The 25,326-nt window shown below is 41.9% G+C and overlaps 1 protein-coding gene across 3 annotated transcripts in view; it reads left to right on the top strand.

Moving 5' to 3' along the window:
• SASH1 (SAM and SH3 domain containing 1) overlaps positions 1-25,326 on the top strand; it is a 264,495-nt gene that overhangs the window by 104,349 nt on the left and 134,820 nt on the right. For all 3 annotated transcript variants that reach the window (XM_082633240.1, XM_082633239.1, XM_082633238.1), the window contains exon 2: positions 5,316-5,444. In XM_082633240.1, coding sequence (XP_082489366.1) covers positions 5,316-5,444 — 129 coding nt within the window. The remainder of the gene's footprint in view (positions 1-5,315; positions 5,445-25,326) is intronic.

The following is a 25,326-nucleotide window of genomic DNA, read 5'->3' as shown; positions in this document are numbered from 1 at the left end:
CCTGGTGTTTTCAGAGAATTTTTTTCTTTTTCTTTTTTACCCCTTAAACTTTGTCAAGATATTCTAAAGCGTAAATGACATCTGGGGAAAGAAGAGAGCAAAACCAAAAAAAGTCATGATACAAATGCCTCTGTTTTCATAGTGCTTTTAGTTTTCACATTTTCCAGAGACAGAAGTACATTGGGATAAAAATTCAGAAATGCTATTGTTGAGAGAACAATGCTCTGTTTCTTTTCTCCTTAATTGTAACAGCAGTTCACCCGATCTGAATTGTTTGGTACAATGCCCCTTATCTCTATATTTTTATGTTGGTTGTATAAAAAAAGATGGGTGTTTGGTATAAATGTGTGCTGTGGCTTCATGGGAAAATTATACAAGTTAGTCATCCATTGAGCTGACACTGGTAGTGGGACCCAGATTTAAATTAAGTTCATATTAAGTGAAATGGATGGTTATATGGAAAAATTGCTGTGACCTGGTTTTGTAATAAGAAATGGGAAGAGAGCTTGAATTTGCATGTATCTTTTTTTTGGTAGACAGTGATGGGAAAATTCTTGTAAAAAAGTTTATGCGTCACAAAATTTCACAATTTACTTTAAGAAGGCTATTTTGAGGAAATAAGATTTTTCTGAGTTCCTAAACACAGAACTAATATTGCTTCAGCCTAATGCATGCGAACCGAAGGGGGAAAATAAGAAACGAAACAGATTAGACAAGTAATACACTCTACAGCAGAAACTTTTAACACCTTAAAAGAAAAAAAAGTTTAAAAAGGAACCTATTTCAGTATTTTAATGTATTTATTATAATAAATATCGAAATTTATAAAGTCATACTACATATTTAGAAGTTGATTTTGTAACATCAATGCCTCTTGGCATTAGCATTGTGGGGTGTTCAGTCAGACATGAACTTCACATCCCCAAAAAAAGATGTATGAGGTGTGGTGCTATTGAAACATCAACTGCATTATTTAAATTATCTAGAGACTAATGTTGCAAATATTTTAATAGAAGTAAATATTTTTACTGAATAGGTTTGTACTATATCAAGTAAGAACAAGTTGGACAAAAAGGATGCAGGGGTCTCCAGACAGTCCTGAAAAAGCATGGATTTGGAGTGGGTGAAGAGAAAATCATCATGTGGCTCCTTGGTTCCATGTGATTGGGATGGAAAAGAATTCCTTTCTGTGCATAGCAAAGAAGACCTACTTAAAAAAAACACACACACACGCTTTAAAAAATTATTTTGTCTTTCTTGGCATTTAAATGATCAAGACTGATGCAAGTGGTAATTATGGGGACTCACTGAACATCTGGAAAGCGATTTGAAAAAACATCGAGGCAGCTGTGCCACCCTGTTCTAAATTACTATTTGCTGAGCATCAAGTGAGGAGTGGTTATTGCAGGGTGTGAAATGTTTGCTGTCTTTGGCCTGAGTTGAGTTGAACAGCTGCTTTCTTCCTCGTGAGCAACAGATATTTCCCAGGCCCTCAAATATTTGGGGAGTTCCGAGTGATTGGGAGTGAGGGATAGGGAATGAAACTGTTCCACTATTAGGAAAAAAAGTTTGACCAGAAGCCTAGAAACTCTAGAAGTGAAGTGAACAGTTGGCTTTGAAGGTGTCCCAGGATATGTGAGAGAGGAGAGAGAAAGGAAAGAAAGCAATTTGAACAAAGCTATATAAGTTATCATTTTTATAATTTTTTCAGGTGGTCTTGATTCGTCCAAGAAAGTAGTAGTTGGTTGTGATAAGTCATACAGTTCATAAACTTGAAAGCTGATTATTTTGGAGAAGCCAGCCATCAAGACTGGAGTGTCTTGGCTTGGTCAGTATAACTCATAGTGCCTCTGTGAATAAGAGACAGTGAGAGAGGGAGAGAGGGAGAGAGGTTAATTTCCATTAAGAACAGCAAGCCATAGGGAAATGTGTGGATATAGCCCCTCTCACCAGTTCACTCAGGTATTAGAAGGTATGGATTTTGTATTTGGTCAAAGGTGGCAGGTATGTTTCATTTCCTGGAGGGATGAAGGCAAAAGTTTCCTGATGAGGATGGCATCATACTCTCGAGAGACTAAGGCAGTTCTAAAGAGCCCAAGATCTTCCAGGAGCCCCAGTTGCTGTGGGGAGTCGCAGCATCAGGGCAATAACTCATGAAGATGGGTTCTCAGGGGACACTGTTGCAAGTCCTGTCCTTTTTACCTTCCAACACACACTCATCTTTCCCAGTATATACTGGGCGAGGGAGCTAAGAAAACTTCATGCTCTTGAAGAGAAGTGGGACTGTGAGGGCGTTGTGTCTTGGAGGTGTAAGCAAACATCCCGGGTCAATAGAAGGCAGATACCCTGCTGTTAAAGGTAGCCCAGTTCCCTTTGTCCTAGGAACGGTCCAGATGCTTCTCTCTGGCCGAGGCAGTGGTGGTCTGGAGCCCTCGCCTCACTGGGCATTTTGCTGTCATAGTCCTGGTCGTTGGCTGGAGCAGATGCTCCCCTGGGAGCAGCCCTTCTGCCTTAGCTCTTTCCTAAAGTTTCCTCCAGTACTTTCTCTTGGTGTTGGGGGTGGCGTGGGGGCTGGGGGAGCGGCCACTGTAGGGGCTGCCTGTCCTCTCTCACTCCTCTGGTCCTCCCCGTCGGCAGGCCTCAGACCCTTTCTCCACTGGGCTGGTAAGTTTGGGGTTTATTTGTAGAATGGGTGACGTGTGTGGCACGGATCATTCTTAGGGGAGAGAGACCCGGTCTGACCTCTGTTTTGCAAGGTCACTTTGGTGACTGGATCCAAGGCAGATGAGGCCAAATGGGGAAGGAGACAAGGAGACAAGTCAGGAAGTTGTAGATTTTCATGTTGTGGCCCGTGCGGCATGTGCTGTTGAGTTGAGACAAGTCAGGGCAGACCTCAGGATCGTAATCCGATTTATGATGCAATTTGTCAGGAGCCTCACCTCTACTAAAGGCAGTAAAGCAAAGACTGGTAGGCTGATCCCCTCTGTGCGTTTCCTCAGAGGCTAGCAGCAGACTTCCATTTTACTCCTTCTTATTTTCCCTACCGGAAACGTGACAGACCTTTTTTTGGGGGGGTGGTAAGCTCCTGCCACCTCTACTGTGGCCATCCAGCCTGTTGTCTCAGAGGGGAGGGACTGACTTTTGCCCAGACACGTTCAAACATCTTACTGTTCTTGTAAAGAGCTTCCCATCCCTAGCTCTGTACTGGGGACTTTGAGGCAATGACCTCAAGCATAGAACATTTTATTGGTAACAAAGGAAGAATCTTTTCTAAAAAAAATCATTTCCTTCAATTCTGTTTCCCCACTCGGTCAGTTTTGTGAAATTGGTGAATGCAGAAGTGGGATAGAGATGGTCACTTGCTCTGACCCACGCATCCTCACCAGGGCCTTGAGGTCTTTAGCAGAAAGCCTTTTTTTTTTTTTTAATTAATTAATTAATTAATTAGACTGCATTGGGTCTTCACTGCTGCATGCAGGCTTTCTCTACTTGTAATGAGCGGGGGCTACTCTTCATTGTGGTGCAGGGGCTTCTCATTGTGGTGGCTTCTCTTATTGTGGAGCACGGGCTCTAGGCGTGCGGGCTTCAGTAGTTGCGGCGCGTGGGCTTAGTTGCTCTGCGGCAGGTGGGATCTTCCTGGATCAGGGCTCAAAACCATGTCCCCTGCATTGGCAGGCAGATTCTTAACCACTGTGCCACCAAGGAGTCCCAGCAGAAAGGCTTTTGAAGAACTCTCTTTTTGTTGTTGTATATACTGTAATTTTATTTCAATAGAACAAACGAAGTTAGCATGAAGGAAACTTAAATGAAACAGTACGGTATAAATAGCAGAGAACCAAAAATTCTCAAAAGGAAGTACATCTAAAGCATGAGAATTCAACATTCATTGGTGTTTCATCTTCACTTTTGATTGACACTTGATGTTTGCAAACTTTGAAACAAACTTTGAGATCATGATGACTATTCTGAAGAGATTTCAGCACCAGCACTGAAGAACTCTTAATTCCCAAAGCCTATCTGCATCTAAGTGTGCTTTGCAGTCTTAGACACGTGCGCTAAGGGTGGTGTGCTGGCATTAACTATGACACAGGGCTGGCCGGTGGTCTGTCACAGGGAAAATGTGTGTGCACTTTTTCGGTTGTCTAAGAGTTGTGTTTTCCTTGGTTATCTTGGTAAAATCATTTTCCTTGGTTGTCTTGGTAGGGTCTTTTATTCATACCAAAGAAAGACCTTGTTGGGAGGTGAAAAGGGGCAGGGGAGATGCTTCTCTGAAGGCATGAATGGATGAATGAATAGACAAAATGGCATAACCTACAAATGTATACAGCATTGCTGTCATCCTCTGTGTATATGTTCAAACATGTATTTAGGAATCAGTTCCCCTAAAGGAAGACTACAATCTGAAATATTATTTGTAGTGAATATTATTAGCTAAGTAAATTGAGCACTTACTATGTGCCAGGAGGACTGTGAAGGACCAAGCTCTGAGTGAGTCACGTTACTTCATCACTTCTCATGGGGAGGTATCCCAGCGTTGCCAGAGATTAGGAAACATGCTTAAAGCTGCCGAACCAGAAGTGGCCGCAGAGCTGGATGTGAACTTGGGGGTGTGGGCTCCAGAGCAGCTTCCGGGCCCATCCCTCAGTGGAGAGACGGATATGTTTTCTTATTTATTTAGCTGAATTTGTTCTCTTGCATCTGTACTTGAATAATGTAGGGAATAAGAGTTCCCACTTTTCTGAGGGTCTCATGGGAGGCATGGTTCAGGTGTGTCCCAGATGCAGCATTCCCTGTTGGCTTCTGAATTCTCAGCTTCCCATCAGAATTCCCAGGAGTGGTGTCCTGGCATCTGGGTTTCTCAAATGCTTCTCCAGAGGTTCTGATGCAGCCACTGACTGGGCTTTAGGGTGCCTCGCACTGACACAGTGGTTTTCCCAGGGGTTTCTTGGCCCTGCAAGGCAGGCAGCGATGTGGGTTAAAACCGTGGCTTTGGCATCAGACAGTCCTGAGTTGGAGGCCTGGCTTCTTTGCTTGGTAGCCGTGCAGTCCTTGGGCTGTCACTCAGCTTTTTTGAGCTGCTGTTTGTCCATCTATACATAGTGAGGAAAATAGGTCCTGTGTCCCAGGGCTGTCCTCAGCATTAGGAGATGTCGCGTGTAAAATTTAGCCTGGCACACGTCCACCACTGAAAAAATGCCAGCTGTTTTTAGTATAAGTGCTGCATAGAGGAAGACTAGATGATGCGGGGCGTTTGCCGGTGGACTGATCGCCTTTGTTCTCTTCCTGTTTCATCCCCCTGCCCTCCTCACCCTCAGGACGGCTCCCTGGGAAACATCGATGACCTGGCGCAACAGTATGCAGATTATTACAATACGTGTTTCTCCGATGTGTGCGAGAGGATGGAGGAGCTGCGGAAACGGCGGGTTTCCCAGGACCTGGATGTGGTGAGTGGGGCACTGGGAATGTGTTCCTGCCCAGCCGGGCTGCTCCTGGTCCAGCATCCCCTCCTTCAGCCCTCTCACGGTTGTGCGTGCATTATTACTCTGCAGGCTGCTGCACTAGTTGAGATAAAAAATTCAGATCCCAGGGCTTCCCTGGTGGCGCAGTGGTTGAGAGTCCGCCTGCTGATGCAGGGGACACGGGTTCGTGCCCCGGTCTGGGAAGATCCCACTTGCCGCAGAGCGGCTGGGCCCGTGAGCCATGGCTGCTGGGCCTGTGCATCTGGAGCCTGTGCTCCGCAACGTGGAGAGGCCACAACAGTGAGAGGCCTGCATACCGCAAAAAAAAAAAAAAAAAAAAAAAAAAATTCAGATCCCAAAAGGATTAACCCAGGTCTGTGGCTGTCAGACTGAATGAGTATTAGTTGGGGCAATAATGATCAAATTTTTGTATTCATTAAAAGATTGCATTTGAATTTTAATTTTTTTTAGCTTAAGGGGAAAGGATGTTCTTACTGTTGGCCGGTATCCACTACATTTTTAATGACTCTAAGCCAAAAGGAGGAGGCCTAAGCTAGTTCTTTCCTCGTCTCCTTCCTTCTTTGTTTTCTTCTTTTTGTTTTAAACAAAATAAAATTTAAAGAAACAAGAAACCACCCTAATTTCTCACCTAGCAATAACCATATTGGTGTTTTAGCAAGTCTCCGTTCCGTGTTTTTCTGGGCATTTTTACATCAGCAATGTAATTCTTGCTTTTTTACTTAACATTTTATTATAGTTCTTCCATGTTGCTAAGACCTCTTTGTAATCACCATTTTTCATGATTTTACCAAGATAACCAAGGAAGACACAACTCTTCTCTCAGGTGCATTGAAATTCATTTGGCTGTTTTTTTTGTTTGTTTGTTTTTTTGTTGTTTTTTTGTGGTACGCGGGCCTCTCACTGTTGTGGTCTCTCCCGTTGCGGAGCACAGGCTCCGGACGCGCAGGCTCAGCGGCCATGGCTCACGGGTCTAGCCGCTCCGCGGCATGTGGGATCTTCCTGGACCGGGGCACGAACCTGTGTCCCCTGCATCGGCAGGCAGACTCTCAACCACTGCGCCACCAGGGAAGCCCCATTTGGCTGTTTTATAAAGACTTTTATGTGTATGATTAGTGGAGCATTTGAAGTTCCATGTGATAAATAGTAAATACAGACTTCAGGTCTATATAATCTATATGTGTGCTGGTATTTCCATGTTGTACATTTACTAGAAAGTATCTTACCAAAACTTCTGCATTTATTAATTTAAATTTGCTATATAGGTCTTGGGTTCATTTTGATTCAGTGCTTCTCAAATTGTTCTGTTTCATTGTGACCATTTCATCTGACCATTTTAGGAATGAGAGGCAGAAGAAAAGGCTCAACACTCCGTGTTTCCTTATCTGGACCAGCTCCTTTTTAAGCCTCTTTTAGGTATTAGGGGACTACACGGATCTTTTCTGAGTAACAGTACCTCTGCCTTTAAAAAAATGTTTGAAAACTACTGATTCAATTGAATCCTTATTTATTTTGTGATTTTCCATAAATCTACTTCAAGTAGAGATGAAAAAATTAGTAACTCGGAACAGGTAATTCTTTTATTAATAATTCCTTTTATGTTTGAAAAAATCTATTGGATAAGGGACCCACCAAATAGTTTAGGCACCGCTGCTGTATATTCCATAAGTAGACATCATTCACTTCCACTCTAAGTAAGATGCTGGTGCTCTTATGCAGTTTCATTTCTTTCCTTAACTCAGTCCACGTAAAGATTTCTTATATCATACCTGTCAAATAACTATTGATCCTTTTTCCCTTTTGTTCACTGATTTAGTGTTCAACCTGGGTGGGAGTTAGTATAATGGAATCGATTGAGACTGAGAAGCATCCGTTGGGGGCAGAAAGCCATCACCCCAGGAGCCTGACACCCTGGCCCAGGCAGGCACATGGGCGTCATTGTTGCCAAGGGCTTCTTTCCTGTAACTTTGTCCCCTGGCATGTGTGAGGGGGGTGGGGAGGGGCATTATTTCCTTCCTTTTAAGAAAGTATTCTCATGTGGCAAAAGACTGTTAAAATGGGGTTACCATAGTCATTCCACAGTGTTTGGGAACCTTGGAAAGCAGCCTCTTGGTAGGAAAGACAGCCTGCCTGGAGGTGGAATAAATAACTTCTTCCCATTTAGACAGATGGGCCTAATTTGGTGTGCTCTGTTCCAGAGTTTTTGCAAAAGACAGTGGGGGGAGAAAACACTGCATAAGCTAAATTACTTCTCATCAAAGGTGCAGGAATGTGGTGGTGGGTACAATTGATGGGAGCTAGCTGGAAACTGTCTTCATCCTTTAAAGTGTAGTTAGTGAGACAAGGAAGATCCCAAGTCAGCGTCTTCAGTTCCCTCTCTATGAGATTCCAGGCAAGTATTGAAGACCAAGTTAGATGCCATGTGGTTCACGTCCTTCACACGGCTCAGGGAGTCCAGAAGTTAGAGGTTGTTTAAGGTCGTCGTTCAGGCCATGCTTGCAACACTGGCGACTTAGGGAATGTTCCCTCTCACGGTGGTTAGCTCATCACAGATTGAGTCCTGATGGGAACTTATTTTCTTGAAAAGCTGCAACTTTCACTCGGTAATGCTACTTTTTTTTTTTTTTTCGTAACGCCACTTTTTATTGCATCAGAATTTACCTGTATTTCTAGATTGTGAATTCTGCCTTCAGACAAGTAGGCAAACTTCTTGCATGCTAGGCTTTTGGGGCAGCTTGGGGTCTGAGGACCTGCAGCTTAATACTTGTTTTCTGTGCTAGTGAGCAGCCCTGTCAAAAGCAGAAGTGAGGGACTTCCCTGGTGGTCCAGTGGTTAGGACTCTGTGCTTCCCCTGCAGGGGGCACGGGTTTGATCTCTGGCCAGGGAACTAAGGTCCTGCATGTGGTGCAGCTCAGCCAAAAAGGGAAAAAAAAAAGCAGAAATGAGATGACTTGGAGAAGAAATAATCCACCGAAAGCACTAAGAGGAAATAGTAACATGTTAGGAACATAAAACAATTTATAGGGAAAACAATAGCATTAAGTTTGTTGTATCTGCTGTAGAAAAAGTCATTAGAGACAGCTTTGAGGGCAGAGAGTTTGGGGTGATGGTTTAAATTGGCTTTATGGGTTTGTTTCATTTCACATCCTATGGGTGAATTTGGGAGATTGAAGAAATGTTCTATAGACAGAATAGATATTTAGATATTGATGTTTGGCTTTAAAAAGCCCAAAAATGCAGTGTCCTTAAGAGCTAATTACATGTCAACTGGAGAACAAACAAGCCAAAAGTCACCCTGCCCACAGAGATGCTTGACTTAACCCTAAAAAATAAAAGGTTTTGATAATTATGTTAGAAATTAACTTTTGGGACTGGATATCAAACTACTTCTCCAGGACCTAATCACCTGGCCCCTGACTGGAATAAAGCCCTTACTTGATGAAGTGTTTTGGGGGCCAGTTAGTTTAGACGAAGATAACAGAGAGAGTTACAGATGGTTGAAAATTCAACAGCATAAGCACAGATTATGATTGAGATTTATAACTGTCATGAGAGTTTCTATTTAGCACCAAGTGGGCCCTAAAGGAACCGTGTGTTTGGACCACAGCCCTTGCCTCTGCCGGGGATTAGGACGTTAGTGGCTGGGAAGAGCAGGGAAGTTGCCCGTATTTCCATACATTTGGGCACATCCCTGAGCACTGTGTGTTTTGTTGGCTGTGAGAAGCTGCATTTGGAAATGACAGCAGCTTTCCAAGTCCATAATGGGCCCATGTCTAGTGATGCTAAGTCTGACATCTGTCAAAGTGACACCATGGCCAGGAGAGGGACACATGCAAGGCAGCCTCTTATTACTGGCCATGTCAGCTTCCTCGGCATCTTTGCGGCTGAGTCTGCTTGGATGTTGGCAGAAACAAGTTTGTACAGTGGTTGTTGTATCATAGCCTTGACAGAGAAGTCACCACTTACAGGATCTCTGTGCCACTTACAGGTGACTTACAGTTTGTACCTCAAGAGCCAGGAGCCCAGGCAAGACTCACCCAGGTCTTTGAGGACTGGGACTATTACATATTATCACAGAGAAATGTGATATCAGAACCATTGCCGATGGTGTAGGAATGACTCTGGGGCATAATTATTGTTCCTAGCAATTTTCGTAGTTTAATCTTTTGAGGTATAATTCTGGCCAAAGATAGAGGCAGTAAGAGTGGTGTCTGGCGTGACTAGGGGTGATTCTTGGGGCTTCTTCAGACCCTACCACTCCCACCCCACGCCCAAGCTGGAGTCCTGGCCTCGGCGATTGTCACAGTGGCAAAAGGGTGTGAGAAACATGATGGAAGGAGACTGGGGGAGTCAGGAAGACTTGGGTTCAAATTCTGGCTGTTGTACTTAACTGGCAAGTTGTGTAACCTTTCTAGGCTTCAGTTCCCCCATCTATAAAATGGGGTAAAAATATCTCATAAAGTTGTTACAAGGATTAAATGAGAAAACTGCTGTGAGTATACCTGGTCCCTCATTGTAAGTGACCTGTAACTGTTCATTTCTCTCCCTTCCTTTCTATTCCTGGTTCAAAAACTCCTGCCATGATGCAGGAGTATCTGTTATTTGTACTTCATTAATATTTATTCACCTGAGTGCAGAGGTTTCTTTTAGCTTTTATTTTGGGAAATTTCAAACATATATAAACAGCATACTGTAACAGACTTCCTGTGCCTCTTACCCAGCTTCAACAGTTACCAGCATCCTGCCATTCTCACTTCATCTTTACTCTTCACGCCTGCTTTTTTTAAAAATTTATTTATTTTAATTTATTTATTTATGGCTGCATTGGGTATTCATTGCTGTGCGCGGGCTTCTCATTGTGGTGGCTTCTCTTGTTGCGGAGCACGGGCTCTAGAGCACAGGCTCAGTAGTTGTGGCTCTTGGGTCCTAGAGCGCAGGCTCAGTAGTTGTGGCACATGGGCTTAGTTGCTCCACGGCACATGGGATCTTCCCGGACCAGGGCTCGAACCCCGTGTCCCCTGCATTGGCAGGCAGATTCTTAACCACTGCGCCACCAGGGAAGCCCCTTCACGCCTGCTTAATTATTATTTTTTAAAAGTTCTTTGTGAGGTAAAATTTACATATTGAAATGCTTGCATCTTAGCTATCCAGTTTTGTCAAGTGGATATAGGCATGTTATCCGCACCCCAGCATGATGTAGGACACCCCACAAAATTCCCTCATATCCCTTCCCAGTAAATCCTAGTTTGAGGACAGGGATTTTTGTCAGTCTGTTTTGGTCCTTTCTGTATTCCAGCATGGAGAACAGTGCATGGCACATAATAGGTGCTCAGTAAGTATTTGTATTTGTTGAATTCATTTGTGTATGTAATTATTTAAAACTATTAAATGAGGGCTTCCCTGGTGGCGCAGTGGTTGAGAGTCCACCTGCCGATGCAGGGGATGAGGGTTCGTGCCCCGATCTGGGAAGATCCCGCATGCCGTGGAGCGGCTGGGCCCGTGAGCCATGGCCGCTGAGCCTGCGCGTCCGGAGTCTGTGCTCCACAACGGGAGAGGCCACAACAGTGAGAGGCCCGTGTACCTCAAAAAAAAAAAAAAAAAAAAAACTATTAAATGAGCGTCAAGCATCTGAGATGTTGTCATTCCAGAAATACAGGTAAAGATGTGTTCCCCGTCCACAAAGATGTCACAGTTTAGTGGGGGCTTTAGACAAGTAAGCAGACTTTTTTTTTTTTTTTTTGGCCACACTGCGCAGCTTGTGAAATCTTAGTTCCCCGATCAGGGATCAAACCCCGGCCCACAGCAGTGAAAGTACCAACTCCTAACCACTGGACTGGCAGGGAATTCCCTAATCAGACTATTAAAATGTCCTGCAGGGGTACACAAGAGAGCCCCTGACCCAGTTTAGGAAAATCAAAGAAGGCTTCCTGGAGGAGGTGATATCCAAGCCCAACTGTAAGGAAACACAGAAGATTAATCTGGTTGGGGAGCGAGGTGTAGACAGTGCAGAGTAATTTAAGGCAGAGGTCACAGTTAGTGAAGAGGTCAAAAATGAGAGAAAATGTGGCTTTTATGGGCCACTGAGAGTTGTTTACTAGGGCTGGAACCTAAGGCATAAACAGGTGTGCAGAGAAAAGATACATGTTGTCCGTTCACAGGTCCTTGGATCATTAATGATATAAAAGGATAGAACATTGCTCTGATTCATCACCATTCACAAGACAAAACAAAAATAATTGCCATTTTGCAATAGTTGACCGTCTGGGCCAAGGTGACCTTGTGGCTTTCCCCAGTCATGCAGACTAGTCCAGTTTCCGTGGGGGGTTTTGTTTTGTTTTGTTTTATTGACTGTTCTTCTTTTGTTATTTGCTAGAGACTGCAAAGCCTGTGGAAAACAGGTTTCCTGTACCTTTGAGCTCCCTGAATATTCAAGAAAAGATATACAAGAAAAGATAAGGGTTGCCTCCACCTCAGTGCTTAGGGAACACTGGCTGCCCCAGGAGGCTACCTGAATTCTTATTCTCACCCCCAGGATAAATATGTGAGCTGTGTTGCAAATTGCCTGACTTTAAATATTCAACTGCTAAATGCTAAAGCCCAACTGTTGCACCAGGGCATTTGCTTTTGTTTTGTTTCATTTTGTCTTAATGGACATTATTTGCTAGCTTTGGGCTACTGTTGATTTGCAGATTGCAGTCAGAAATGGTGGCCGGAGACAGTTGAGTCTGAACCACATTCGGCTGTGGGATTTACACACTTGATGTCAAAATACACTGAGGCTTTATGTCTTAAGCCAGATGGTAATACAGTTCTCTGCTTGGGCCCCTCAGACAAAGTCCCATTTGTAGTCAGATGCCCAGTCCCCACTTAGCATTGTTTTGTTCGCTGCACCACGTTAACATGGACATAAATATGAATAGGTCTCTGGGCTGCCAGATTTGATCTTGGCATCCCGTACCTCTCATAATTAAGAAGATTTTTATTATACTTAGGATCAATTTAGGTATGCTTCCATCCTCTTAAACTTAGAGACCTTTGTAGACTGCCCATACCATTATGGAAACGGACAGATTAGATGTGCCATGTGTGATAGGATAGTTGAGCCGTCTTCATCAGACTTTTCAAATAGGAATCAACAACATCAGCTTCTTTTTCTGGTTTTGCTTCTGAGCATTCAGAAATGACTGATTTTTGTTTGTTTGCATTTATAAACACAGTGTTCCCAGGAGATTAAACACCAAAATAGCATTCTGCTCAAAATATAAATGCTTGCCAGAAAGGGAAAAAAGTCTGAGCTTTGTAGTTGTTTTCATTTACATACAACAGAGAGCATTCCTAGATGTTAATCAAATTGACAATAATTGGGGAGAAAAGCCAAGAAATTAAAGAGGCCACTTTTTGATGGCAGAATCTGGGCTTGGAGGGGAAAGGAGTGTCTCTGTTTTTGGAATCAGGACCTTTCAAAGTTAAGTGAGGCCCAGGCCAGGTGCATTTTGGAGCCCTGGAATATTAAAACCAGGTTACCAAAAGTATAGTGTGATCTCAATGTCTACATTTAACAATTAAACACTTTTAACGTGGAAGATTACAGTGTAATTTATTTATGCTAATCACAAGCTAATTATAGGCTATTTAAACATGCTAATTTGTGGCACACTAGAGGCAGTATGGTCTTGACTGGAGACAAAATGTAAAGGAGTGTGATGAATGTTTCTTTATTTTCAGGCCCTAAGAATGGGTTTCTGTAGCTGTATCTACAATGTTATTTGTTATTGTCAAAGGTCTAAGTTTGAGATCCTCGGCAAAGGCTGAGTGGCCCAGGCCAAGTGGTTGATCCACCTGTCCTCTAAGGCCCAGCTTGCTTGAAATGGCAAGGGTTGGGTCTGGAGTGGGGTTACGCAGATGCGTGCAGGGCCCGGACAGGAGGTCACCTGGAGCAGAGTTATGAGCCTTCTCTGGTGTCAGAACACACACCTGACTTTGGCCTTCTGACCTTATAGGTCCACATTTTATCAGACAAGATGGGGCGTGATCAGGGTGGTATGGCTGTAGACTAGGTCCATATTTTATTTTATTTTATTTTATTTGTTTTTGGCCACTGCTGGATCTTAGTTCCCCAACCTGGGACTGAACCTGGGCCCTGGAAGTGAAAGTACCAAGCTCTAACCACTGGACCGCCAGGGAATTCCCTAGACTAGGTCCATATTTTAGAGGGCTCTCTCATCACAGCTCCTGTGAACCAACTGAAATGACTAAGGACAGAAAGAATTGGGCTCCGGAACACCAAGTATATTGACTGGACCTTTCTCTGGCCACCTGTTTTGAGAAGATCATTACACCGGTTTCAGTAGTAGTTTTTGATTTGGAGCTGTCTTTTTTTTTTTTCTTTCTGTTTGGAAGTTTCGAGAATTTTATTTCAAATAGGAGAAAGCAAGATGGTAAAATGTTGAGCGACTTTGTTCTATGCAGTTGGTTCAGTTGGTTTTTCTGGCTTTTCAACCATTTGGTGTTTGGAAGGACACAGAGTAACTTGGTGACTGGAAAATACATCTTAGTAACTTCAGAGCATGTCTGTTGGCTTTCCTTTAAAGTCTCACTGTATTACTTGAAAAAGGACATCAGATTCTAGTTTTTTGCGCTCCCCCCATCCCTCATGTCAACCTTTGTTTTAGAAGTGGAGGCTTAATTGATCAACTGTAGAAGTGGTCTTAGAGTTTGGGTTCAGGAGTAAACCAATTTCTCTGTCTTTGGTTATTCTGAGGTTTGTGCATAAATCATTTATTTCTAAGGGATAGTTTGAGAGACTTTCTGCAATTATTTAGAATATGAAGATGTTCAAAATTTAAGCTACAGCAATGTCATCCATCTCATGGACCCCAGCAGAAGCTGATGCAACTTAATCAAAAATAAATCAAGGTTATGTCCAAACCAGATTGGAAGCACATCATGAATATTCGTGGACATCTGGATGTGTTTGTGGGAGTGTATGTTATTTTTTAATGTGTGCGATCACAGAGACATGGCTTCTTAACAAAGATGCCAAGAGGAAGACAGATTTCCAGCTGTGATTTCAAAGGGTATTTTTGTTTGTGTGTGGATATCCTTTCTCCTTGGGGTGTGGGTTTCACTTCTCCAAGATACTCCTTTGATCTCTTTCATCTTTTGGAATCTGTTTTGATATTTTATCTGAATTCTTCATTGGAGTCAGTTACTTGACTCATGAAGATTAAAACTTTCTTTCTAAAGGAGAATTTTAGCTTAAGTAAAAACTCACCATTTAGTGTTTCTGATGAATCTTTTAAACGCTGGTGATTTTCTGATAATTATCAATGAAGCTATTTTGCATCGTTGATCACCAGTATAGCCTAACATGTGTAAAACTCAGGGTACTTTATCTGCCTCACTACCTAAAATATTGCCAGTAACTAGAAAGGAAGGGTAAAGTGTGAGGAGGCCATAATAATGATGCTGATAATTATTGTAATAATGACATTTTAAAAGTACATTGGGGGCTTCCCTGGTGGCACAGTGGTTAAGAATCCACCTGCCAGTGCAGGGGACACGGGTTCGAGCCCTGGTCCGGGAAGATCCCACATGCCACAGAGCACCTAAGCCTGTGCGCCACAACTACTGAAGCCCACGCGCCTAGAGCCCGTGCTCCGCAACAAGAGAAGCCACCACAATGAGAAGCCCACACACCGCAACAAAGAATAGCCCCTACTCGCTACAACTAGAGAAAGCCCACGTGCAGCAATGAAGACCCAGTGCAGCCCAAAATAAATTAAATAAATAAATAAAATTTTAAAAAAAGTACATTGGAGTTTATGAGACATCCACATGTACTACCTTATTTAGTTTTAATACCCTTATGAGATGGGTATTAGTAATCTTATGATTTCAGTTGGGCAGAGGCAGAAAATAATGCTCCCAAAGAGAGGCCAAGTAACTTGGTAGGGAAGCTCCATCGCCCACCTGTCTGGACATTTACTGCTTGGGACCTGCTGGGAACCTCGGTTTGGGCACTGCCAGATGAGGATGACAGGGCTGCTTCATCAGATGTTGTAAAGGTTAAATAAGATAATGTTTGTAGAGCACAAGGAAGAGTTCCTGGGTACATGCTAGGGCTCAGTGAATATTTATACTAAGTATTATTTATAATAGGAATACTAAATAAGTAGGACTTATTAAAAATCTAATAGCTGGTAGGTATCAGAGATGGAATTTGAAACCAGGAGGTCAGTGCAAAATCTCTGAACCCGCCCAGGCCACCCACTAACCTTGCATTTTTACTCTCAGGAGATTCCTCCCAAAGCAGCCTTCCCCCAACCCCCGCCCCCGCCTCCTCCCCCACCCCCCCACCCCCCCCCGCCTCCTCCCTCCCCACCCCCCCACACCCGCCTCCTCCCCTCCCCCGCCTCCCCCTTCCTCCTCCCGGACTCCTCCTCCCCCACTCCTCCCCAGGAAGTAAATCTTGATTTACAGATTATGTGTTTGGGTAATATAATTTAAATGTGTGATATTATAAACAATAATATAATATAAAGTAATTTTTATTATACAAATTACAATAATACACTCATTATAAATTTTTTTTTAAAAAAAACCTCACAAAAATTCCTTAAAGTAGAAGTTTAAAGTCTCCTAATACTTAGCAAGGATAACAATTCTAAACAGTTGGGTTTTAAGTAGCTTCCTGGAATTTCCAATTTTCTATTTGTTCATTCTTCTTCATCTCTTCTTTCTCTCTTTATGTACACATAAATACACACTCACAAATGAACGTACGTGACACTCACAAATGAACGTACGTGATGTTTTACCTACGACAGAGTAGAAGCAGTAAATTAAAAGAGCGTTGACTCATTGCTAGAGACGGTCATCTGATAGTGGTAGGAAATGTTCACAAATGGAGACATAGAACATTTAAAAAGTAAATAGAACTCAAGAATCTCGACAGTCTGGACTATTTAGAAGAGGGGCCAAAAACCTTGTAAATTAAAAAGAATCTGTTAAATTATATTTCCTACATTGTTACAGAACACAAGGGGTAATAGACGTTTCAAGAATTCCATTAAAGAAGGTAAAATAACATGAAAGGTAAAATAATAAAGAAAGTAAATAAAGTAAAATAAAACATTTTGCTGTTTTACCTGTATCCTTTTCTTGAAAATTTAGTTTAACAGAATATTAGAGGGTTCTAAATATTGTAATTTTAGTGTATTATGTAATAACTATTTTAGAGGTAGCTAAATGATGGCACGTATTATTCTTCCTGAAAGTGAATACAGGGAACTGGTAAAAACAGTAAAGTAAAAACAATATTTAATGGTTTTCTGGCGTGTCTCAGTAACCTAGGTGGTGTCATGGCGGAGTTTTTAGTCACAGAAAATATAAGCCTCATTTCAGGAAGTTCATGTTGCAATAGAACAAGACATCCAAGGATAAGATTCTGTTAGTCATATTCATAAGTGGGTGATACATAGAGATCTGCTTACAGCAAACTCTAGTATCCATCCATTCACCTGGAGATGCGTTAAACATTAGGACAATAGAAAAGGTAAAGGTGGTGATGCTTGTTGGTTGGAAAGCTTAGCTGAACTGGTCTGGAGGAGCAGGTGCCTCAGGCTAGGGTCGGGACTCTACAACCTAAAATCAAGCACAACACTGGTTTCTGAGTAATTGGACAAGAACTTGTACAATTGCTCAGCTTATTCTGTGCCATAACCTAGATCAACACAAGGAAACAGCTAAGGTTTGGATGAATTTAACAGGGCTGGACTTATAAGAGCACTTATAGTTAGAATGATAATGCTGACTACAGTAATAACCAAGATTTTATATATATTTTTTTTTTCGAGTAGGTATCTTCTTTTAATTAAACACCACAGCTGATTGTGTTCTTTGTAAAGCGTTTATTGAATACCTAACATGTGAAAACACATAGTACATATTATCTCCCTTCAGAACACTCCCATAGGGCTTTGTAAAATGATTTTTTTTTGAGATGTAATTCACATACCATAAAATTCACTCTTTTAAGTGTACAGTTCCCCAGTTTTAGTGTATTCCCGAGGTTGTGCAGTCTGTACCACGGTCTACTTCAGAATCCCCCAGTACTTCGTGTTCTGTCTTTCACCTTTCTGTAGTGAGTGTATAATAAATACATTCTTCACTACTGCATTTCTGTGGCTAGAAGAGTTCCCAGCATGTACTAGATGATCAATAAATAGCTGTGAAATGAATGAATGAATGACAATGACAGTGGCATTTTGAACATCTTTGAATTTCTATCCTCAAAAAGTGAGGCTTTCTTATTACTCTCATAGTGTTTAAAATAAGCATAAATAAGAAACTTTTTAAAGCAGTAAATTTTGGAAAGTATAATTCTGGGGAAACGTGCCTTTATTACAAGAATGAATCCACTGACTAATAAAAACATAAAATATGTTCAGAGGTTCAAACTTCTGATTAGAGGAGAAAAGGCTCCCAATGAAATTATATATGATAATAAAAAGTCTTTTCCTGCTTTAAAATTTGCTTATGTACACCTATATTTTAGTATGGTTCTAAGGGATAGGCTGCTGTCTTAAAATGGGTATCTAAATGTGAAAACCCAGGATCCAATGAGGATGATCTTTGTAAAAACTGGAGTACAATAGAAAAGTGCATTTGGTACCCACATCTTTTCCAAACTGACTTCCTAGCTCCCTCACCTCCCCCACTGTGTATTGCTTGTGAGGTCTGTACCTCTCCAAGGCAGCAGCTTGCCCTTTCTTCTTCCCTCCCTCTCTCCCTCCCTCCCTTCCATTTACCGCAAGTGAGAGCCTGTTGTATGGTCACATGGAACTGCAGAATAGTGGACAGGGACCCCGTAATAAGGCAAGTGTTGGAAGCTTGGGTGAGGACCCAAGAAAGAACCAACACTAGCTCTTCCTAGACTTGGAACAGACGGTTGATTCTGCCCATAGCCTAGCTGGACCAAAAGCCCCTAGTTTGCAGGCCTTCCTGCCAATGAGCAGATGCTCAAATGCGGGGTCGTTCCTCCTGCCTCTTGTCTCTCCCCGCCTCTTTTTCTCTTTGTGCTGCACACCCTGAAAATGGGGCACAGGGAGGCCCCTCTGATAGGCCTGCCTGTCCCGTCAGCCCTGGCTTTCTAGACCTCACGTCCTGCCTGAGATCACCCTGGGGTCATGTGTGGGTGAGTGTTTACCTGTGTGGATGTGTGTGTGTGTGAGAGCGGGGTGGGGGAGGGAGAGAGAGAGAGAGAATATCAGCAGATAATGGTGACCACGGTTGTAGAAAATATCTTGTCCCTAGACAGGGACAAGCAGGGAGGAAGAAGACCAGAGAAGATGCCCCTTGTGCCCACACCTCTTCCTGCCCCTGCCCCTACGTTGGTAGTCCTTGGTTCAGGGGCACGAGGAGAACAGGAGACTCTGCCCCTATCCGCCCCCACCCCGTTCTACTGCAGGGCTGGTTTGCAGCAGGGCTGAGAGTGCAAGATGCCAAGGACCTCTCGCACCCACCCGCTACCTTTCCTCCGCATCTGTTCCTCAGCGTTCCCACCCCCCCCCCCCACTCGCCTGCTCCTGCCTTCATCCCTTCCTCTCACCACCTGGTCCGCCATCCACCTGCAGCCCATCCTCACCCCTGGGCCTTCACTGCCCAGGTGAAGATGGCCACCAGTGACACCTCGAGGCTGTGCACCCTCCCTCACTCCCCTGGGGGTGAATTCATCTTGGACTCCATTTTCCCGTAGAAACTTGTTACGCTGGCAAGTAGGCTCTGCATCTGTATCCCAGCACATCCTGAGAAAAACTGGACTGGGTGGCCTGAGCTTGGGTTGTGTCCATTTTTGCTAATATTAAAGCTCAATTTTGTTACCTCAAAAAAAAAAAAAAAAGAACCCTCAAAAGAGAAACGGACAAGATAATGCTTGGAACCCAACCCATCTTGTGCTGGGCGGTGGCCTCCAAAGCAATGGAGAATTTAGAGCCATTTTCTCCAGGTGGAGACGTGTTTACGCCCATGTCACACTGACTTGAGGATGGGAATGAAGAAGGGGCGGGGCTGTAGAACAGGCCAGATGGGCGCTTGCTTCTCAGTACTGGGTGCCAGTCACCTGGTCTGACCTAAGGAAAAGCAAACTTTGAACACAAGCCAGCATTTTAGTCAGATAAAAATTTGTTCAGCAATGCTTGTGTTTGTTTGCTTGTTTCTTTTGGTTGGAATTCTCACCATATGCACCTCAAAGAATACCTCTGAAGGACATCATTAGGAGATCCAGTGCAGCCCTTACTGTTGTGAGTGAAATCTCTTTCTGAACTGCAAGAGTTGAAAAAGAAGTTATAAATAAATGCAATTGGTATGTGTTATTTTAATTTGTTGTTATATATGTTACTGTTTGTATGCAGATTTCTAAATTCATTGCTTAAGCTTAGAGAGAAGGGTGTCCTGTCCATCAGCACCTAGCAGAGAGACAGCCAACATATGTATGTCTTCTTCTAGGACAACTTACGGGTGACCTGTGGAGCTTGAGTGCCAAGAGGTTGGAATAGGAATCCAGGTAGTCCAGGAAGGATCTGGCCCTAGGGAATTGGCCAGAAGGCAGAGAGGAGCAGGGAGAATCTGAGGCCAGGGGGCAGGTCCTTCTCAGGTCTAGGAAGGCGTTGTTCATTGCTAGAGGGTAAGTAAAGAGGGTTGAACTTGTTTTAGTTTGGTTTAGCATTTTTTTTTTTCAGTTAAAAAAAATTTTTTTTAAAGACTCTAGTAAAATACGCATAACATAAAATTTGCCATCCTGGGCTTCCCTGGTGGTGCAGTGGTTGAGAGTCCGCCTGCTGATGCAGGGGACCAAGTGTTCGTACCCCGGTCCGGGAAGATCCCACGTGCCACGGAGCGGCTGGGCCCGTGAGCCATGGCCGCTGAGCCTGCGCGTCTGGAGCCTGTGCTCCGCAACGGGAGAGGCCACAACAGTGAGAGGCCCGCATACCGCAAAAAAAAAAAAAAAAAAATTTGCCATCCTAACCATTTTTAAGTGTACATTTCAGTGGTGTTAAATATATTCTCACTGTGCTCTCATCACCGTCCATCAACAGGACTCTTCATCCTGCAAAACTGAAACCTGAGGCCTGCTAAACAGTAGCTCCCCACTCCCTGCTCCCCCCAGCTCTTGGCAACCATTCTACTTTCTGTCTTTATGGATTTGGCCTCTCTTAAGTATCTCACGTAAGTGGAATTATATAGTATTTGTTCTTTTGGGACTGGCTTATTTCACTTAGTATAGTTTCCTCAAGGTTTTCCCATGTAGCAGCATGTGTCAGAATTTCCTTCCTTTTTTTCTTAAAGATTTATTTATTATGTTTTTATTTATTTTACTTATTTTTGGCTGCGTCATGTTAGTTGCAGCACATGGGATCTTTCGTTGTGGCACGTGGGATCTTCGTTGCATCGCGGGGGCTTCTCTCTAGTTGAGGCATGTGGGTTTTTTCTTCTCTAGTTGTGATGTGTGGGCTCCAGAGCGTGTGGGCTCTGTAGTTTGTGGCACGGGGGCTTTCTAGTTGAGACGCGTGAGCTCAGTAGTTATGGCGCGCTGGCTTAGTTGCCCTAGGCATGTGGGATCTTAGTTCCCTGACGAGGGATTGAACCCGCATCCCCTGCATTGTAAGGTGGATTCTTTGCCACTGGACCACCAGGGAAGTCTCCCTTCATTTTTAAGACTGAATAATATTCCATTGTATGTATTTACCACATTTTCTTTATCCATTTATCCATCCATCCATCAATAGACAGTTGAATTGCTTCCACCATTTGGCTATTGAGAATAGTGCTGCTGTGAACATGGGTGTACAATTAACTCTCTGAGTCTCTGCTTTCAATTCTTTGGGGGTATATACCCAGAAGTGGAATTCCTGGAACATATGGTAATTCTATTTTTAATTTTGGGGGGAATCTCCATACTGTTTACGTTCCCACCAACAGTGCACAAAGGTTCCAATTTCTTCATATCCTTGCCGATGCTCATTCTTTTGTTTCTTTCTTTCCTTTTTTAAAAAAATAGCAACCATTCTAATGGATGTGAAGTGATACCTTACTGTGGTTTTGATTTGTATCTCCCTAATGATTAGTGATGCTGAGCATCTTTTCATATGCTTTTTGGCCATCTGTATATTTTCTTAAGAGAAATGTCTGTTCAAGTTTTTTTGTCTTTTCATTTTTTCCCCCATTTTCAAATTGGGTAGCTTTTGTTGTTATGTTGTAGGAGTTCTTTATGTATTCTGGATATTAATCCCTTATCAAATAAATATATGATTTGCAAATATTTTTCTCCCATTCCCTGGGTTGCCTTTTTACACTGTTAATAGTGTCCTTTGATGAACAAAAGTTTTGTTTTGTTTTTTTAATTTTTATTTTATATTTCAGTATAGTTGATTTACAATGTTGTGTTAGTTTCAGATGTACAGCAAAGTGGTTCAGTTATACATATACATAGATCTATTATTTTTCTGATTCTTTTCCCATATAGGTTACGAGAGAGTATTGAGTAGAGTTTCTTGTGCTGTACAGTAGGTCCTTGTTGATTATCTATTATATATATAGTAGTGTATAAAAAATTTTATAATTTTGATGAAGTTCAATTTATCTAATTCTTCTTTTGTTGCCTGTGCTTTTGATGTCATATCCGAGAAGTCATTGCCAAAACGATGTTCCCCTATGTTTTCTTCTAAGAGTTTTATAGTTTTAGCTCTTATATTTAAGGTCTTTGACCCATTTTGAGTTATTTATTGTGTATGGTGTAAGGTACTCCCTTAGCTTTTATTATTATGAAGTACCTGCATTATCACATAATTTCAAGAGATATTTTGTGAAGAAAAACAGTCTCTGCCTCCCTTCTACCCCGTTTTTTGTGCCTAGACAGTCATTTTCCCTCTACACGTGTCACTGCATCTTGCTCTAATGCCATCTCTGCATTGTCTTCACTGGTTCCCTAAGGCAAATGACACTTGTCCTTCTGAATTCCTGTTGCAGTTTTATGATACTTTTCACATGATATCTATTCTTTCCTACCTTTTATTATTATTCATGTACTTGTCTCATCCCTTCTACCAGATTATAAGCCCCAAGATGGCTGGCTTTAATTTCATCCCTGTATCCTTCAGAGCATTTGCCACAATACCTGGTGCCTCATGGTGACTTGTACCTTGTAGAGGCCAACGATTATTAACTGTATACCCAATTAGTAAGAGTCGTTAGAAGATAGTATTGTGTGAATAGCAATATTGAATTTAAACATTCTCCAGTTTTAATTTTTGCTTAAATGAAGTCTCAAGTTTGGTTTTGTTTTCTTTAAAATGTCAGAAAATGCTATGAAAATTGCCATCAATGTTCTAATAAGAGAATTAGAGAAGAATAAGAGCATAAGAGAAGGGAGGAATTTTTATACCAACATCACCTTGGGGCTAGCTAAGAAATTTCATACCTAAGTGACTTCAAGATTGTCCTTAAAAACTACGATCTGTATTTAAAACCAGACGGCAGAAGGTGATTCCCTGTGCTTTCAATAAAGTTGAATTCCTGGAGGCAGGTCGTGAAGCACGTATCAAATGACCAAGTCTGGTCCCTTGCAGAGTCACTTTCCCCACAGACCATAACAGAACACACCCTTAGCCTGAAACCAGTACTTCTACTTGTCCCATCAGGAAGATGTCTTTGGAAAACCTCCTGGTGTATGTCAGTTGGAGGTTGTGAACACATCTCTGGTAGAGAGTGTTTTGTAGAGTGATCCCAGTGAGTACTCACCATGAGAAATGGATAAAATAACGAGGTGAGTGTGCTTTTGTTATAAGAAAAAGGCAATGTTGTGGAAAGCAGTGCTTATGGTTATATTTTTAATGCTTGCATGTTCAAATCACAAAAGAGATCACTTGTGTTCTAGAATAGTTGTTGTTGTTTAATCTCAAAAAGTTCTTTAAGTTCTCAGTCGATTCTCTTGAGACAAGAGCCATACCTTCCTGTAAACCAAGGAACCATATTACTACCATTACATTTTCACTCTAGGACAATCTAAATTAGAAGTTGCACAAAAATTCACATTCCATAGTAAATGGAACTCTTATGAGGTAATAAACAACTACATCACATTAGAGGTAACAGGTGTTCTAAGAAGGATCTCATTATAACCTAATGTAACACTCTGTAGTGTCACAAGCTACCGAGTCATATAAAATAAAGCTTTTGTCCATAAATCTGAGACACAGACATAAAAATTGCTTCCCAGATCTGTTTTTTTTTTTTATTTTATTTATTTTTGGCTGTGTTGGGTTTTCATTGCTGAGCATGGGCTTCTCACTGTGGTGCCTTCTCTTGTAGTGGAGCACAGGCTCTAGTCACGCAGGCTCAGTAGTTGTGGCTTGCAGGCTCTAGAGCACAGGCTCAGTAGTTGTGGCACACGGGCTTAGTTGCTCCGCAGCATGTGGGATCTTCCCAGACCCGGGCTCGAACCCGTGTCCCAAGCATTGGCAGGCAGATTCGTAACCACTGTGCCACCAGGGAAGCCCCAGATCTGTATTTTTATTTAAGCAATGTCATGAATTTATATTTATATGATTAAATATATAATCCTGTCATTCACTCCGATGCTAAATACTGATTGAGAACTTTACTAGGTGTCCTGGGGTCCAAGAGAAATGCAATATAAAAATTTTTTTTCCATTATACAAACACACATGAATAAAATTAGTTTTATGTAATTCACCATTATGTAATTCAGCATTATGCAATTACATTTAGTCAACATGTATTGAGTCTTCACCTTGTGCAAGGCTGTGTATAAAACTATAGGAAATAAAAAAATGTCATTTGAGTTTTTAGTAATTTTCTATGTAAAATTTGATGAAATTAATATGAAGCATGAAATCCCCAGTTGTTTGGAATATTATTCTCAGAGACCATAATGGGAATATTGGCCAAAGCTTCTATGCAGGCTATACTCTTGATGGATTTTCCATTAGTTTTTCAAATCCTTAATCTCCATTTTGGTAAAATTCATGTTGTTACATATCCTTCATGGCCTGAAGCTAGACTGAACGTTGATACTTACGACTCGTTATGACTTGTAGTTAAGGTGTTAAAAAAGCATGTATATGTCTGACGAACCATATTTCAAGATGTTTAAGAGGCTTAGAGTTTTATAAGTATGAGGGATCGTTTTGGCTAGATTTTGATTTAAGGATTGAGAAAATCAGAGTTCACTTAAGAAATGCTTAAGAAGTACCAAGTGTCTTTCACATAAATTTTAATTTGTACCTCACTCTCTCCTGGCAATAGTAGTAATCTACTTAGGTGCTGGCACTTGGAGATAAGTATTCTTTAATAGACTCCAGTTACCGCTAAAACATCCATGAATGGAAGGGGGAAAAAAGTTGCTTAAAAAATGATATAAAATGATACAATGAAGATTTATTGTTTGGTTTTTAAACTTATAATTTGTGCCATCTTTTCTGCAGTTTGCAACAAGTCCCCCAGAGTTGGAACACTAGATCGTGGAGTATATAGGGAAAGAATCACAGGAAAATCATTATTGTTGGAAAAAAGAAAGAGGCATTTCTTAAAGAAAGCAACTCAGTGATTCTGAATAATACTAAGGTTTTAATGATGAGACTCTAGGGGAATGTTTACCATTTTAAAAACTGTGTGAACCTTGGTGTGTGTGTGTGTGTTGATTTCTTAACAAATGCGTGAAACTTAATTATAATTTTAGTAGTTTGAGCTACTTTAATATTTAGTTAGTTTGAATCATGTTTGGATGTTCAAGGGAGCTTAGTGCAGTTCAGTTTCAATTAAATTAGTG

Source organism: Mesoplodon mirus, assembly GCF_964341445.2.
Source record: "Mesoplodon mirus genome assembly, chromosome: 10".
NCBI classification, from domain to species: domain Eukaryota; kingdom Metazoa; phylum Chordata; class Mammalia; order Artiodactyla; family Ziphiidae; genus Mesoplodon; species Mesoplodon mirus.
Note: the sequence above shows the minus strand (reverse complement) of the source record. Positions and strands in the feature narration are given on the sequence as shown.